The sequence below is a fragment of the Pelodiscus sinensis genome, unplaced genomic scaffold (genome assembly GCF_049634645.1).
Source record: "Pelodiscus sinensis isolate JC-2024 unplaced genomic scaffold, ASM4963464v1 ctg157, whole genome shotgun sequence".
NCBI lineage: Eukaryota > Metazoa > Chordata > Testudines > Trionychidae > Pelodiscus > Pelodiscus sinensis.
In genome coordinates, this window is record NW_027465951.1 from 48,147 (window position 1) to 63,945 (window position 15,799).

Here is a 15,799-nt window from a genome sequence, read left to right on the forward strand (position 1 = left end):
CAGGCAGCTGGCAGCCCCGGGGGAGCACAGGGGAACCCTCCCCATGCTGCCCTAGCCTGAAAGAAGAGGCAGGAAAAAGTCAGGGTGTGGAGCCTTTACTGGAAACATGGGCCTCAGGGGCAGTGCTGGCCCTCGCACGGCTGGGAGTCCTTTTGCTGCTGGCTGCGCCGGAGCCAGGCCGAGGTGAGCCGCGCGCTCAGAGGGGCCGCTCCGGAGCCAGGCCGAGGTGAGCCGGAGCCAGGCCGAGGTGAGCCGCGCGCTCAGAGGGGCCGCTCCGGAGCCAGGCCGAGGTGAGCCCGCGCTCAGAGGGGCCGCTCCGGAGCCAGGCCGAGGTGAGCCGGAGCCAGGCCGAGGTGAGCCGGAGCCAGGCCGAGGTGAGCCCGCGCTCAGAGGGGCCACTCCGGAGCCAGGCCGAGGTGAGCCGGAGCCAGGCCGAGGTAAGCCGGAGCCAGGCCGAGGTGAGCCCGCGCTCAGAGGGGCCACTCCGGAGCCAGGCCGAGGTGAGCCGGAGCCAGGCCGAGGTGAGCCGGAGCCAGGCCGAGGTGAGCCGCGCGCTCAGAGGGGCTGCTCCGGAGCCAGGCCGAGGTGAGCCGGAGCCAGGCCGAGGTGAGCCGGAGCCAGGCCGAGGTGAGCCGCGCGCTCAGAGGGGCCGCTCCGGAGCCAGGCGGAGGTGAGCCGGAGCCAGGCCGAGGTGAGCCGCGCGCTCAGAGGGGCCGCTCCGGAGCCAGGCGGAGGTGAGCCGGAGCCAGGCCGAGGTGAGCCGCGCGCTCAGAGGGGCCGCTCCGGAGCCAGGCCGAGGTGAGCCGGAGCCAGGCCGAGGTGAGCCCGCGCTCAGAGGGGCCGCTCCGGAGCCAGGCCGAGGTGAGCCGGAGCCAGGCCGAGGTGAGCCCGCGCTCAGAGGGGCCGCTCCGGAGCCAGGCGGAGGTGAGCCGGAGCCAGGCCGAGGTGAGCCGCGCGCTCAGAGGGGCCGCTCCGGAGCCAGGCCGAGGTGAGCCGGAGCCAGGCCGAGGTGAGCCGGAGCCAGGCCGAGGTGAGCCGGAGCCAGGCCGAGGTGAGCCCGCGCTCAGAGGGGCCGCTCCGGAGCCAGGCCGAGGTGAGCCGGAGCCAGGCCGAGGTGAGCCCGCGCTCAGAGGGGCCGCTCCGGAGCCAGGCCGAGGTGAGCCGCGCGCTCAGAGGGGCCGCTCTGGAGCCAGGCCGAGGTGAGCCGGAACCAGGCCGAGGTGAGCCGCGCGCTCAGAGGGGGCCGCTATTGGCCCTCAGGCCCACGCCCCGTGCAAACTGCTCCAGCAGGCCTCCCAGGCTGGAGGGGCTGGGGGGCAGGGCCTGCAGGCCGATGGTGCTGCTGTAGGTGGCTAGGAATGCAGAGCGGACCTCCTGCAGCCGGGAGCCTCGGTCTGCCACCGGCACCAGCCTGCAAGACAGAAGGGGGACGGGTCAGCAGCAGCCTTCCTGGAGCTGTGGGGGCGTGAGCCCGGCCGGAGCCCTGGGCAGCAGCAAGGTTCTAACATGGCCGTGGTCCCCCAGGCCTGGCCACTGCTCCTAGCGCAGGGGAGTCTGCCTGGTGCTGGGCCGCAGCTCCCGCTCCCAGCAGAACCAGCCCCCCCGGGCCCGTCACAAACTTCGTCCTACACTGGCCGGGCCCCTCTGCCCCTGCTGGGGAAGTGGACTCAGGTCGCTCCCTCCCCTCCGTGGGGAGCTGCAACGCCCCTTCTGGGCACTTCCCCCGCCCTCGCCGGCGCGGCCACGGGGCTCCGCCAAGGCCTCGGGTGTGGGGACTTCTCAGAGCCTTCCCCGCAAGCCTGAGCTGCCTGCATTCCTCTCCGAGAGTAGGGCACGGCTTCCCCGGGGGCGCTCCCTCGCCAGCTGCGCCAGGCAGGCTGCGGGCGGGGGAGGCGGCAGAGAACACGCCATTCCAGATGAGAGAGCAGCATGAAGCAATTACAGTTCAAAGGCAGCTGTTCTGAGGCAGCCCTGGAAGGGCAGAGCCAGCCCTGCCCGGGCCCTCCCCGGGCACAGGCCATGAGGGAAGCGTCGGCCGGACGCAGCAGCAGGAGGCGGGTCTGGCCACGGCGGGAGCCGCGTGGCAGGTGCAGAGCAAGTGCGCTAGCTGGGCAGCGCCTTGGCCAGGCTGGGAGGCAGCTTGTTCAGACTCAGGTGTCCAGGCGAAGGCTCCAGTGGCCCCTGGCCAAGCTGAAACGCGCTGTGGGAGCGAGGGGCGCAGGGCAGGAAGCAAAAGCCCGCGGGGCCCCTTGGGAACGCGGCTCGGAGCAGGGCGCCCGGGGCCAGGGAAGGGGAGGACCTGCCTCGGGCTCGCCCCTGGCCTGCGGCGTCTAGCCCAGCATGCGGGAGGCAGCAGGTGACGGGTGTGAAAGGCGGGAGCCCAAGGCAGGGGCCCAGGGCCACGGTTCCGGGGGGGGGGGCGTTAATCCCTTCACGCCTGAGGGAAAGAGCAAGTCTAGCCTCTTGGCCTTGCGTGGGCTGGGCCAGAAGCGACTCCGGCGCCAAGGACGGACCCGCCCAGCCCAGTTGTGGGGCTAGTGGCCTTCGTAGGGACAGCCCAACAGCTCCGGGGGATCGTGCTGGCTGCAGCCAGAGCAGGGACACCGAAGGCTTCAGTGTCCCCCCCGAGGCGAGGCGCGGGGTGCTCCTCAGCGAGGCCTGCCCGGCCCGGGGCGCTCGGCTAGGAGAGGCCCTGCTGAGGCCTGGGCCGCGGTTCCGTTTGCAGCGCGCACAGCCTCGAAGGCTGGCTCCAGCCCGCGCTGACCAGGGCAGAGGGGAGGCAGCGCCCGTCCCGCCTCTGCCGCCCGGTGGCGCCGCGCCACGAGCGCGTGGGCGACACAGCTCAGGTGGAGACGGAGAAGAGCAGCCGCGCGAGTGCTCTGGAGGGTCTGGAATCCAACGTCTACACAGCAAGGAGAAACCCGGGGGCGGGGCTGGGCCGGCCGGCTCAGGCCATGGGGGTGGGGCAGCCGACTCGGGCCGGCCGACGGGCCGTGGGGTCCGTCCCTGACAGATTTCCAGGCGTGGGCTGGAGCCGAGACCAGCAGAGCAGTGATCCAGGCCTGTGAGGCCGCGTCAGCCGGGCTCCTCTCGGTGGCACAGGCTGAGCCGAGCGGCCCCTAGGGAAAGGCGCAGGCCCGGCTCGCTGCCCACTGTGCTCTGCGGAAGCCCCATGGGCAGCGCCCCTCTGCCTGCAGGCTGGCCGCCCTGCGTGGGGCAGCAGGCTGGGACAAGCCTGCAGGCAGGGGAAGGCGCTGAGGCTCATGCAGCTCCCCGGCTTGCCCCACTTTCCAGCCAGCCTCTCCCCGTACACTTACAGGCAGCCGTTAGGGAGCTCATCCGGGAAGCTGCAAGGGAGAGCGGGGTCTGCGCTCAGGGCTGCATGCTCCTGAAAGCTGCCGCAGCCCGTTACCAGCTGCCAGCTGCCAGAGTCAGTAGAAACGGAGGATCCGGGCAGGGAGGGCTCCACTGATCTGGGGCAGAAAGAGAGGGGAGATGGGGCAGTCAGTGAAGTCATTGCAGGCTCAGCGCTCGTGCCAGTGGGCATGGGGCTGGCGGCCAGGGGAGGCAGTGGCCTGTGACCCAGGCACAAGCGGGTGGGGCTGGATTCCTCTGGGAGCCGGGTGAGAAGAGGGCCATGCAGTGGGAAAGGCCGCAGCAAGATGCCCCAGCACCAGAGATGTGACCACGAGCCCACTGCCCGCCACAGCCCCTTCGATGCGGCTGCTGGGCCTCGGAGAAGGGGGGCTTGCTGGGGCCTGCTCCCGGGGGAGAAGGAAGAGCAGCCGCACAGGGCCTGGCGTGCCCAGTGTGCAGACCTGGAGGCCACTGGGGTGGGTGCTGCAGTCGCAGGCAGCCAGGCAAAGATCCCGGGTAGGAAAGGGGAGACGGCAGCCCCCTGGGGGGCCCTCTGATGAGCTCCATGAGCAGATGGCACAACCCCAGGGCCTGGCCTCCCCCGGGTGCCCACGGCGCAGGCGGGGCGGGGGAAGCTGGCGCGCAAAGCGGCTTGGCCTGCTAGGGAAGAGCCGGCAGCTGCACGCGACCCGCAGTAGCAGGGAACAGGGTGTGGCCAGCGGTGCTCAATGCGGCACCCTCTGCGTTTGGACAAGGCTCCCCATCGGCACAGGGCCCCCGCCCGTCAGTTCACTGGCCCTCCCCGCAGGACTCCCGGGCTGCAGAGGCCAGTGGACGAGGAGCGAGGACCCCTGCTTCCCAGGGCAGTGGGGCTGAAGCTGAGCAGCAAGAACTGGTGGTGGCAGGAGCACGGCCCGGCCGGTTCTTCCCAAGAGCCGGAGGCTGCGTGTGCCTGCTGGCAGCGGGAGCCAGGTGAGCCCCGGGCAGGGCCAATGCCCATGCCGAGGGTCAGGGGATCGATGCAGCAAAGCCGTTTGCTCGCCCGAGGCTGCGCAGCGAGGGTGCCCTGCAAGCAGCAGCAAGAGGCCCCGCTGGGCAGCAGGGGCAGGTCCCTGTGGACAGCCGGGAGCCATGGGAGGGCACAGGAAGTGAGGGGCAGGGCCCCATGGACAGCCGGGAGCCATGGGAGGGCACAGGAAGTGAGGGGCAGGGCCCCATGGACAGCCGGGAGCCATGGGAGGGCACAGGAAGTGAGGGGCAGTGGGGCAGGGCCCCGTGGACAGCCGGGAGCCATGGGAGGGCACAGGAAGTGAGGGGCAGGGCCCCATGAACAGCCGGGAGCCATGGGAGGGCACAGGAAGTGTGGGGCAGGGCCCCGTGGACAGCCGGGAGCCATGGGAGGGCACAGGAAGTGAGGGGCAGTGGGGCAGGCTGCGGTGAGAGGGGAAGTCAAAGCAGGGGCACCAGAGAGGAGGGATTAGAGCAGCTGCAGCGTGCGGAAGGGCCCTGCCAGCAGGAGAAAGGGGAGGGGGAGCAGCGGCTGAGGGGGCGCAGGAGGCTGACAGGCTGCTGGGCAGGAAGTGGAGCAGCGGCTGAGCCAGAGGAGCCAGGATGGACAAGTCTCAGTGGGCGCAGCGCAGGCACCCACCAGTGCAGGCAGGGCGAAGCGGAGCAGGGGGCTCAGAGGACGGCTCCCCTCCGCAGGTACAGGCAGAGCCCAGCTGCAGGCCAGGCAGTGGACTCTCGGCACGGGGGGGGGGGGCTGCATGGAAGCAGACAGGCGCATGCTAGAGGCCGGCGAGCGGTTGGGGGGCACCGCAGCCTGCACGAAGGGGTTCAGCTTGCCGGGAGAGGGCAGGTGACACCAGCACTGACAGGGACCATATTTCTAAGCCAAAGGTGGGGAGTTCCGGCTTCCAGCCCTGCAGCGCCTCTGGCATCGGCCCCACGGGACCAGGCCCCCCAAGCCCTCTTTGGCAAGCTAGAGAGATCGAGCTTGGCGCTTGCCCTAGAAAGCAGAAGGTGCTAACTACACAGCAGTGGCTTTGGGGACAGCCCAGTGGAGTCTGTCCAGGCCAGGTGTAAAGACAGGAGCAAAATGACAGCCACATACCTAACCGCCTACAGCCCACCTGCCTACAGCCCACCCGCCGCACTGCCTACAGCCCACCCGCCCCACTGCCTACAGCCCACCTGCCTACAGCCCACCCGCCACACTGCCACCCGCCACACTGCCTACAGCCCACCCGCCGCACTGCCACCCGCCCCACTGCCTACTGCCCACCCGCCCTACTGCCTACAGCCCACCTGCCTACAGCCCACCCGCCGCACTGCCACCCACCGCACTGCCTACAGCCCACCCGCCCCACTGCCTACAGCCCACCCGCCACACTGCCACCCGCCACACTGCCTACAGCCCACCCGCCGCACTGCCTACAGCCCACCTGCCTACAGCCCACCCGCCACACTGCCACCCGCCACACTGCCTACAGCCCACCCCCCTGCAATGCCACCCGCTGCACTGCCTACAGCCCACCCGCCGCACTGCCACCCGCCACACTGCCTACAGCCCACCCGCCGCACTGCCTACAGCCCACCCCCCTGCAATGCCACCCGCTGCACTGCCTACAGCCCACCCGCCGCACTGCCACCCGCCACACTGCCTACAGCCCACCCGCCACACTGCCTACAGCCCACCCGCTGCACTGCCTAAAGCCCACCCGCCGCACTGCCACCCACCACACTGCCACCCGCCACACTTCCTACAGCCCACCCGCTGCACTGCCTAAAGCCCACCCGCTGCACTGCCACCCACCACACTGCCTACAGCCCACCCGCTGCACTGCCACCCGCCACACTGCCTACAGCCCACCCGCCCCACTGCCTACAGCCCACCCGCCGCACTGCCTAAAGCCCACCCGCCGCACTGCCACCCGCCACACTGCCTACAGCCCACCCGCCACACTGCCACCCGCCACACTGCCTCCAGCCCACCCGCCGCACTGCCTCCAGCCCACGCCCCTGCACTGCCTCCCGCCCCACTGCCTCCAGCCCACCCGCCCCATTGCCACCCACCGCACTGCCTCCAGCCCACCTGCCGCACTGCCTCCAGCCCACCTGCCCCACTGCCACCCGCCGCACTGCCTACAGCCCACCCTCCTGCACTGCCACCCGCCGCACTGCCTCCAGCCCACCCGCCGCACTGCCTACAGCCCACCCCCCTGCAATGCCACCCGCTGCACTGCCTACAGCCCACCCGCCGCACTGCCTACAGCCCACCCCCCTGCAATGCCACCCGCCGCACTGCCTACAGCCCACCCGCCGCACTGCCTACAGCCCACCCCCCTGCACTGCCACCCGCCCCACTGCCTACAGCCCACCCGCCGCACTGCCTACAGCGTAATAAAGGCCCCGTTGGACCTACATTCTGTAGCAGGATTTCTGGAATCTGTGGCTCCCTGTGGGACTGACTCAGCGAACTAAGAGTAGTTTTTAAGGCCCCTGAAAGCAGGCGGGGGGCGTACAAAGTCCAGTTAGTTCAACCTTCTGGTCAGGTTTGCACTGGCCCCTCAACGTGGCGTATGTCAGAGACCTGAGCTAGCCCCGAGAGCAATGGTGCGCAACCCAGGGGGTCGTGGCACCTAGATCTGGGGGCTGGGCCCGGCCAATGGCAGCCCTCGTGGCGCAGGGGTTGCAGATCGAAAAAGGAGCAGAGTCGGCAGCACGCGGCCAGGGCGACAAAGGGGCTGGCCTGCAGGGCCGAGGAAGGATCCTTAGGGCGTGCCACAGGCTCAGCTGAGATCAGTTCCAGAGAGGGCACGCAGCAGGAGCCACGGCACTGCTGCCCCTCAGAAAGGGCTCGTGAGACCGGAGGACAGGCTGCAGGGGCGGAGTCCCTTTGTACACGTGCAGCCAGCTCTGGCTCCCGAGACGGGCCACCGACTGGCGAGTGCTGCCCTAAAACGGGTCCATGTAATTAGGTCACTGCTCCTGTGCGGCAGCTCTCCCCGCTGAGCTGCCTTTCTGCGGGCTCAGGCTGCATGCGAGAAGATGGCGTCTCCCCCGCTACCCTTGCCAGGGCAGTGCCAAGCCCTGTCTGCAGAAGGGGAGCCGTCTCAAACCGGACGAGGGCGCTGGTTCCAGAGGAGAGGCAGGTTTCTTGCAGCCCCTTCCTGCTCTTCGGTAGAGGCAGCTGGCAGGCGGCACTTGGCAGCTGGTGGCATTTACAATACTGGCTAAACCTCAGTCAAGTCACTGCCATGGGACCCTGGCCCACAACACGGGGCACGCACAAGCCAGCTGCCAGCCACGGGGAGCCTCGCCCACCCCCCACCAACATGCAGGCTGTGTCGTGGTAAAGCATCCGCGCCAGCCAGCCCCAGCTGCCTGAAGCCCCCAGGGAAAGCACTTCCACACCCCAGCCTCTCTTCCACCGCTCGGAAGTGATTCCTGAGATTCAGCCTCAGCCAGCTGGGCTGGAGTTGGATCCCGCTGGCTCTCATGCTGCCACTGTGGCACGAGAGAAAAACGCTCACTCGCTGCTGGACCCGGTGTCCGAGATGCCGCTCACGCTACTCCAAGGGAGGTGCCCAGGATGCGTGCACGGCGGCTGCAAAGCTTTTCCCTAGCCGCTACCCGTCAGGTCGGCTGGGGAGGCCCGTGGAGTGGGGCCGATGCAACGCCCGATGTACGATCCTGCCGCCCCCACCGCTCCTCGGTTCCTTCTTGCCGGCTCCTGCGACAGCGGGGGAGCAGGGTGGGCAAGGGACAGACAGGAGCAACACAGCTCAATGAACAACCGTTCCAAAGGGGCGTCGCCGTGTTTTCTTCTTCCAGCGCGTGCTCCCACCTAGTCCAGTGAGCGGATTCACAAGCCTTACCCGGAGGAGTCGGAGCGCAGGGCTGCCTGGAGAACCGTGTCCTGTTTGGGCCGTGGCACGATGGCAGAGTGTGACGGGAAGGTTTGCGCGAGGGCCACGCCGTGCCCTATGCGTCCAATGCGCCGTGAGAGGCGGCGAGGAGCCGTGGCCGAGCGTAGCACGCCATGCAGGAAGAGGTGCGCTGCGACGAGATCGGCCGTCCCTCTGCACAACGTGCCACTGGGAGTGCGACGGCGGCCGCGAGGCCAGGGGCCGGGTGGGGAAGACGCCGGTGCACTTGTGGGATGAGGTCAGAGGAAGGGGAATGGGCAGTTGTACCAACAGCTCCCAGGAGAGGGGCTCCAATGCTGACGGGTCCTGGCCGGGGCTAGCAGGACAGCGTTTGCTAGTGGCCTTTGTCCAGGCATGCGGGTCACTTGCTGGCATCGATTTAAGGCAAGAAGCCCTGGACTCTGGCATTGCTAGTCCCGGAGAAAACACGGGCAAGGAGAAACCCCGTACGCAGCCCCGCCCCGCTGCTAGGAACTCCCACTAGCTACTGGCAAAGGCTAGGAGCCTGCGCTCGCACTGCCCGCGTGGGCAGCTGGGCTGGGTCAGGCACAGGCAGCCGAGGGGAAAGCTTTCCAGCCTGCGGCACTCACACAGCTCACACAGCCCTGAGCAAGCACCCAAAAGACTTTTCCACTTTTCCACGGCGCACTCTCAAACACCCAGCGCCCGTCATCGGGCCCCCGTCCCCTCTGAGCTTCCCTCTGGACCCTCCAGCACCTGCAGGGCCCTTGGCACCTGGCGAGCAGCGCTGCGCCTGGCCATGCCGCTAGCATCGCACCGCCTCGTTTCACAGCGGCAGCGCCCTGTCTGGGCTGGCACCCCCACGTCTCCCAGGCCACGCTGAGCAGTGCTCCCCCGGGCATCGCCCTGTCTGGGCCGGCACCCCTGAGCCTCCCAGGCCACGCTGAGCAGTGCTCCCCGGGGCATCGCCCTGTCTGGGCCGGCACCCCCGCGTCTCCCAGGCCACGCTGAGCAGTGCTCCCCCAGGCATCGCCCTGTCTGGGCCGGCACCCCCGCGTCTCCCAGGCCATGCTGAGCAGTGCTCCCCGGGGCATCGCCCTGTCTGGGCCGGCACCCCCGCGTCTCCCAGGCCACGCTGAGCAGTGCTCCCCCAGGCATCGCCCTGTCTGGGCCGGCACCCCCGCGTCTCCCAGGCCATGCTGAGCAGTGCTCCCCGGGGCATCGCCCTGTCTGGGCCGGCACCCCCGCGTCTCCCAGGCCACGCTGAGCAGTGCTCCCCCGGGCATCGCCCTGTCTGGGCCGGCACCCCCACACCTCCCAGGCCATGCTGAGCAGTGCTCCCCCGGGCATCGCCCTGTCTGAGCCAGCACCACCGCGTCTCCCAGGCCACGCTGAGCAGTGCTCCCCCGGGCATCGCCCTGTCTGGGCCGGCACCCCCGCGCCTCCCAGGCCACGCTGAGCAGTGCTCCCCCGGGCATCGCCCTGTCTGGGCCAGCACCCCCGCGCCTCCCAGGCCACGCTGAGCAGTGCTCCCCCAGGCATCGCCCTGTCTGGGCCGGCACCCCCGCGCCTCCCAGGCCACGCTGAGCAGTGCTCCCCCGGGCATCGCCCTGTCTGGGCCGGCACCCCCGCGCCTCCCAGGCCACGCTGAGCAGTGCTCCCCCGGGCATCGCCCTGTCTGGGCCGGCACCCCCGCGCCTCCCAGGCCACGCTGAGCAGTGCTCCCCCGGGCATCGCCCTGTCTGGGCTGGCACCCCCACACCTCCCAGGCCACGCTGAGCAGTGCTCCCCCAGGCATCGCCCTGTCTGGGCCGGCACCCCCACACCTCCCAGGCCACGCTGAGCCGTGCTCCCCCGGGCATCGCCCTGTCTGGGCCGGCACCCCCACACCTCCCAGGCCACGCTGAGCAGTGCTCCCCCGGGCATCGCCCTGTCTGGGCCGGCACCCCCACACCTCCCAGGCCACGCTGAGCAGTGCTCCCCCCGGGCATCGCCCTGTCTGGGCCGGCACCCCCACACCTCCCAGGCCACGCTGAGCCGTGCTCCCCCGGGCATCGCCCTGTCTGGGCCAGCACCCCCACACCTCCCAGGCCACGCTGAGCAGTGCTCCCCCCGGGCATCGCCCTGTCTGGGCCGGCACCCCCGCGCCTCCCAGGCCACGCTGAGCAGTGCTCCCCCGGGCATCGCCCTGTCTGGGCCGGCACCCCCGCGCCTCCCAGGCCACGCTGAGCCGTGCTCCCCCGGGCATCGCCCTGTCTGGGCCAGCACCCCCGCGTCTCCCAGGCCACGCTGAGCAGTGCTCCCCCGGGCATCGCCCTGTCTGGGCCGGCACCCCCACACCTCCCAGGCCACGCTGAGCAGTGCTCCCCCAGGCATCGCCCTGTCTGGGCCGGCACCCCCACACCTCCCAGGCCACGCTGAGCAGTGCTCCCCCAGGCATCGCCCTGTCTGGGCCGGCACCCCCACACCTCCCAGGCCACGCTGAGCAGTGCTCCCCCGGGCATCGCCCTGTCTGGGCCGGCACCCCCGCGTCTCCCAGGCCACGCTGAGCAGTGCTCCCCCAGGCATCGCCCTGTCTGGGCCGGCACCCCCGCGTCTCCCAGGCCACGCTGAGCAGTGCTCCCCCAGGCATCGCCCTGTCTGGGCCGGCACCCCCACACCTCCCAGGCCACGCTGAGCAGTGCTCCCCCAGGCATCGCCCTGTCTGGGCCGGCACCCCCACACCTCCCAGGCCACGCTGAGCAGTGCTCCCCCGGGCATCGCCCTGTCTGGGCCGGCACCCCCACACCTCCCAGGCCACGCTGGGGCTGGGAAAGGCTCCGAACGTGTAAGGAGAGACTAGTAAGACCAGGACCGTTCAGCTTGCAAAAGAGATGCCTAAGGGGGGGCGAGGACAGAGGTCTGGGAAATCACAAGTGGTGTGGACAAGTGCCTGGAGAAAAGGGACTGACTCTCCCCAGAACTGGGGGGCACCACATGAAATTAGGAGGCAGCAGGTTTAAAACAAACCAGAGGCAGTTTTTCGTCACACAGTGCACAGTCAACCTGTGGAACTCCTTGCTGGAGGTTGTGAAGACCAGGACTTCGACAGGGTTCAGGAAAGAGCTAGCTAGGTTCCTGGAGGTCGGGTCCAGCCAGGCTGGACAGGGAAGTGTCCGTGGCCTGTGTCAGCAGCTGGGAGTGGGTGACAGGGCAGGGCTCACTGGACGATTCCCTGGGGTGTTCTCTCCCTCGGGGGCACCCGGCATTGGCCACTGTGGGCAGACAGGACGCTGGGCTGGATGGGCCTTTGGTCTGCCCCTGTCTGGCCGCTCCACTGCTCTTATCTGTCCTCCAAAGTATGGGAGCCCCTTGGAGGCGCTGTCTGCCCCCGCAGGTGTGACCACTCGGCTGCCTACGCCCAGACCACGGCCCCACTGGACACCCAGCGCATGCCTGAGCCAGGCATCCCTGCGACCCAGCCCCATCTGGCCCTGGCTTTCTCTGCGGCTCTTGGGCTGCTGGCAGCCGTGCGGAAAAAGCCTGAAGCCCAGGTAGGTTTTGCCCACTGCTCTCCCCGCGCCCAGCCGCAGCAGGCAAGCAGGCTGCACGGCAGGGCTGCTCTCGGCAAAGCCAGGCTGCCGAGTTAGCACCACGGCGGCGCCCACCAAAGCCGGGGAGGGCTCCAGTCCCCCGAGTCAGGGCAGGCGCCTCATGCTGCCAGCCTCAGAGCAGTCCTTGGGGGAAGAGAGGCCTTCCCTCCCCAGGCTAGGTGCGGCTGTGAGGAGAGGGGGAAGCCCCGACCTCCCCCCTTGCAGTCCAGCCTGAGCCCCCACAGGACAGGTGTGCACAGCACAAGCCGGCTGCTTTAGACACTGCTCTTGGAGCGGCCCAGCGGGGCTCGGTGTTCCCGGCTCCCTCCCCGCACGATGGGCCAGCCTTACCCCTTCCCAGCCCGCCGGCAGGGCCCAACAACTTTGCCCTCTGCACAACGGGCACCCTCGGGGCTGGAGAAACTCCTCCTCTCCTGCAGCCAGGTCCAGCCACCCCGGGCCTGGCAGGGGGCAGTGCAGACATGCCCAAACCTCTAGCTCCTGGCCCCCAGGCCTCTCCTGGGATGCACACAGCCCCGGCGCGGGATCCCTTGCTCTGAGCAGGACACAGCTGAGGGCTGGGCACCAGACGTGACAAACGCAGTCGGCAGCGTCTCCAGCCTGCTGCCGCGAGGCCGCTGGGGCTGTGGGTCCCATGGGCGAGTGCACGCCCCAGCGCGGACACACTGCACTGCGCGGCGCACACGCGCCAGCCGCGAGAGGCCCGGCGAGCTGCTCTCCGCGCACAGCGCTGCGCCGGCGGGATCCTCGTGACCAGCAAGTTTGGGACACTCCGTGGCAGGAAGGGGCTGACGTCCGGCTGGTCCCCGCCAGGGCAAAGCCCGTGGGGCCCAGCGTAACACACGAGCCGTGTCTCCTAGGGCCCTCCCCTCCCTGCACCACCGCTCGCCAGCTGGGGTCTGGCGCCACGGGCAGGCGTCTCCTCAGCACCTTGGCCCAGGAGCAGCCTGTGGCTGGCGGGACAAGTGGCCTCCCACGGCTGCCGAGCTGTTAGCCAGGGACCGGGGAAAGGGACTCATGGCTGGGCGCTACGCTCTGCCGTGGTATCCGGCCCGTGGGGTGCGTCGCAGAGAGCCGTGCGTGGAGGGGCGCTGCCAACCCGCCTCTCCCCAGCCTGGGGCCTGTGGGCACTAGCCAGGGGGCTCGGGCCCAGCCCTGCCAGTCTGAGCGGGACGTGTCCCAGCAGCCGAGCCGGCACCGCCCACGGGCAGTGTCTCTGCAAGGCCCTGCCCACCCCGGGGCACTGCCCCCCGGAGCCCACCCCCGGCCCCGCTCTCGTCCTGGGCGGGAAGGCTCCCGGCCCGCCAGTGCCACAGAGAGAGAGGCCACTGGCGGCAGGAGCACAGCAGGAGTGCTGCCAGTCCCGCCCAGGGCTCGCTGCCCCCCACCCGCCCGGCCAGTGGGGCGAGGGCCACCCACGCAGTGCCCCGAGGGCCAACAGCCCTTTCCATGGGGCTGCAAGCAAGAGACAGGCGCTGCAGTTCCCCCCGGCCCCCTGCCCAGCGTCCGGCCCTGAGCCCCCCGGCCCCCTGCCCAGCGTCTGGCCCTGAGCCCCCCGGCCCCCTGCCCAGCGTCTGGCCCTGAGCCCCCCGGCCCAGCGTCCGGCCCTGAGCCCCCCGGCCCCCTGCCCAGCGTCCGGCCCCGCGCCCCCCGGCCCAGCGTCCGGCCCTGAGCCCCCCGGCCCCCTGCCCAGCGTCGGGCCCCCTGCCCAGCGTCCGGCCCTGAGCCCCCCGGATCCCTGCCCAGCGTCCGGCCCTGCACCCCCCGGCCCCCAGCCCAGCGTCCGGCCCCGCGCCCCCCGGCCCCCAGCCCAGCGCCAGATCCTGGGACTCAGGCTCCCTGCCTGGCCCGAGCACAAGGCTCTTCCTGGCTGCTTGTTCCTCTGCAGCGAGGAGTGAAACCCCACATGCTGGCTCCCAAGGGCTTCTCATCAGGCCTGGCCCCTCGGCGGCTGCCCCATGGCGGGAGGCTACTTGCTCCGGCCCCGTCCCAGCCTCCCGCAGCCTGCACGGGACAAGCCCCACCCCCACCCGCGACCCCAAGGGCGGGGGCTCCGGCAGCCCCTGCACGCGACTCCCCTGCCGTGCTCAGCTCACTCAGCCAGGGGCCGCTCTGCCTCCACAACTCGCCCCCCGCTGCCTCACCTGGGCTTGGGGACCTCCAGCGGGCTGCTCCCCGCCCTCAGCGCGGCGTCCGACTGGCCGGAGGAGGAGGAGCTGGAGGACTTTGCTTCCCGGCGAGGCGGCCTGTCGTCAGCCCGCGGGGTGCGGCCCCAGCGCACGGCCTGGGGAGACGCTGCACGGCCCTTCCTGCTGCAGGACAGGCCCTGGTGAGACGGCGGCGTGCTGGGGCACAAAGCCGTCCCACGGCCCTGCCCCCAGCCAGCCCCGTCCGCGCCAAGCCGGCCTGCAGGGTCCCAGCCAGGGCGTCAGCACACACAGGCCGGCGGTGGCGGTGGCGGTGGCCGGGCAGCGCAGTGCAGCCATTCCCGCTCACAGAGCCCCTGTTCCCCGGGAGCCCTCGCCTCCTGGCGCTACCCACCGGGCTGCTCTCCCTGCCTGCAGGCATGGCTCTGCACCGCCCCCCCGCGCCTGCTGGCTCGCCCACAAACAAGAATTCACCAAGGGGAGCCCTCCCCAGCCCTGGCCCTCACGCTGGCATGGCCACGCCAAGCACACGCCCAGCCCGCGTGCAGGCAGAGCAGCGTGGAAGGGAGCTAGCGTGGCTCCCGGCAGACAACAGCTCTCTGGACAGGGCAGGAGGCTTTCTGAAGGGCCTCTCCGGGCCATGGGACTACCAGGCCATAGCTGGCCCTGCTGCTGGAGGAATGGCAGGAGCTAGCCGCGCTGCTCCCACCCAGGGCCAGGCAGGTGTGGCTGCGCCTCAGAGCACGGCCCGCGGGCCATGCCGCCCGCCCTGTAGACTGGCTTATGCACATGCAGAACTCCGACGCCTACGGCCAAATGCGTCACGTGACATCTCCACTGGCCCGCGCTGAGTCTGGCTCTGGCCGCCAGGCGAGGGTACCAAGGGCACGTCGGGAACACGACGGCTCCGTGCTCGCGCCAGCCACCTGCCCCCACTGCGGCTGCTCCTAGCGGGACAAGTGGCCAGGCCACCCGATGGAATTTTCCACTCCAGCTGAGGCGCGTTTGCTCTGAGCACTAAGAATTCCCGCCTTGAGCAAAAGGGCAGGGAACCAAACCGCAGGGGCCACGGGACGGCAGGAGACGCCTCCCTCCCCAAGACACCCGCTGGGCGAGGGGCCAGCGAGGAGACGTGCAGAGCAGCGGCTGGGGAGAACGGGTGGGTAGCGAGTTGCGGTGGCTGAGCAGTGGCTGGCCCTCAGGAAGTGCCTTCTCAAAGCTGGGCCTCCTGTGCTGCCTCTGTGACACGCCCCAGGTAGTGGCTGCGGGGAGACCCGTTCGGCCCAGCAGGTCGGGGAGGTGGGTCAGCACACGGGAGCACCCCGAGGGGACTCTGATCCACCCACCACACCTGTGTTTAGTGCCAGAGGGGCCTGCCAAGAACAGCCTGGCCAGGCCCGGGGGAGGAGCGAGGCCATGCAGGCCTTGTGTCCGGCCCGCCAGGGTGGCTGCTAGCCGCAAGGCTGCTCCCCGAGCCCGAGCGCCCAGCCTCCGCGCTCTGCTGGCCGCAGGGCAGAGGTGAGCCCGCCCTCGGTCAGGAAGCAAGCGCTCGTCCTGGCTCTGCTCAAGGCGTGAGGAAGGCTGGGCTGCCCCCAGCACAGCCCACCGTGCGCCCGCAAGAAAACCAAAGAGACTGCGAGGGGCAAAGCCAGAGAGGGGGGAAGTGCTCAGGGCCAGGCCCCTGGCGTTGGAGGGGAGCGAGCGCTCCTGCCAGCACGCCCTGCGGGGAGAGGAGCCGCGCTCTCGGAGCGATGGCCCGCGGGGAGGGCAGCCGGAGCTCTGCAGCCCTCATCTCAGGAGCTCCCCGACT

The 15,799-nt window shown here is 70.3% G+C and overlaps 1 protein-coding gene across 9 annotated transcripts in view; it reads right to left on the reverse strand.

Annotated features, from left to right (window-relative positions):
* Window positions 1–79: 79 nt before the first annotated feature.
* MTMR14 (myotubularin related protein 14) overlaps window positions 80–15,799 on the reverse strand; it is a 51,439-nt gene continuing 35,719 nt past the window's right edge. For 4 of the 9 annotated variants that reach the window (XM_075917272.1, XM_075917274.1, XM_075917271.1 and 1 more), the window contains 3 exons: window positions 13,987–14,154; window positions 3,318–3,473; window positions 80–1,411 (listed from right to left, as the gene is read on the reverse strand). In XM_075917272.1, the coding sequence (XP_075773387.1) occupies window positions 1,234–1,411; window positions 3,318–3,473; window positions 13,987–14,154 (502 nt within the window). In that variant the 3' untranslated portion in view covers window positions 80–1,233. The remainder of the gene's footprint in view (window positions 1,412–3,317; window positions 3,474–13,986; window positions 14,155–15,799) is intronic. The other 5 variants (XM_075917277.1, XM_075917276.1, XM_075917273.1 and 2 more) reach the window with 2 other exon arrangements.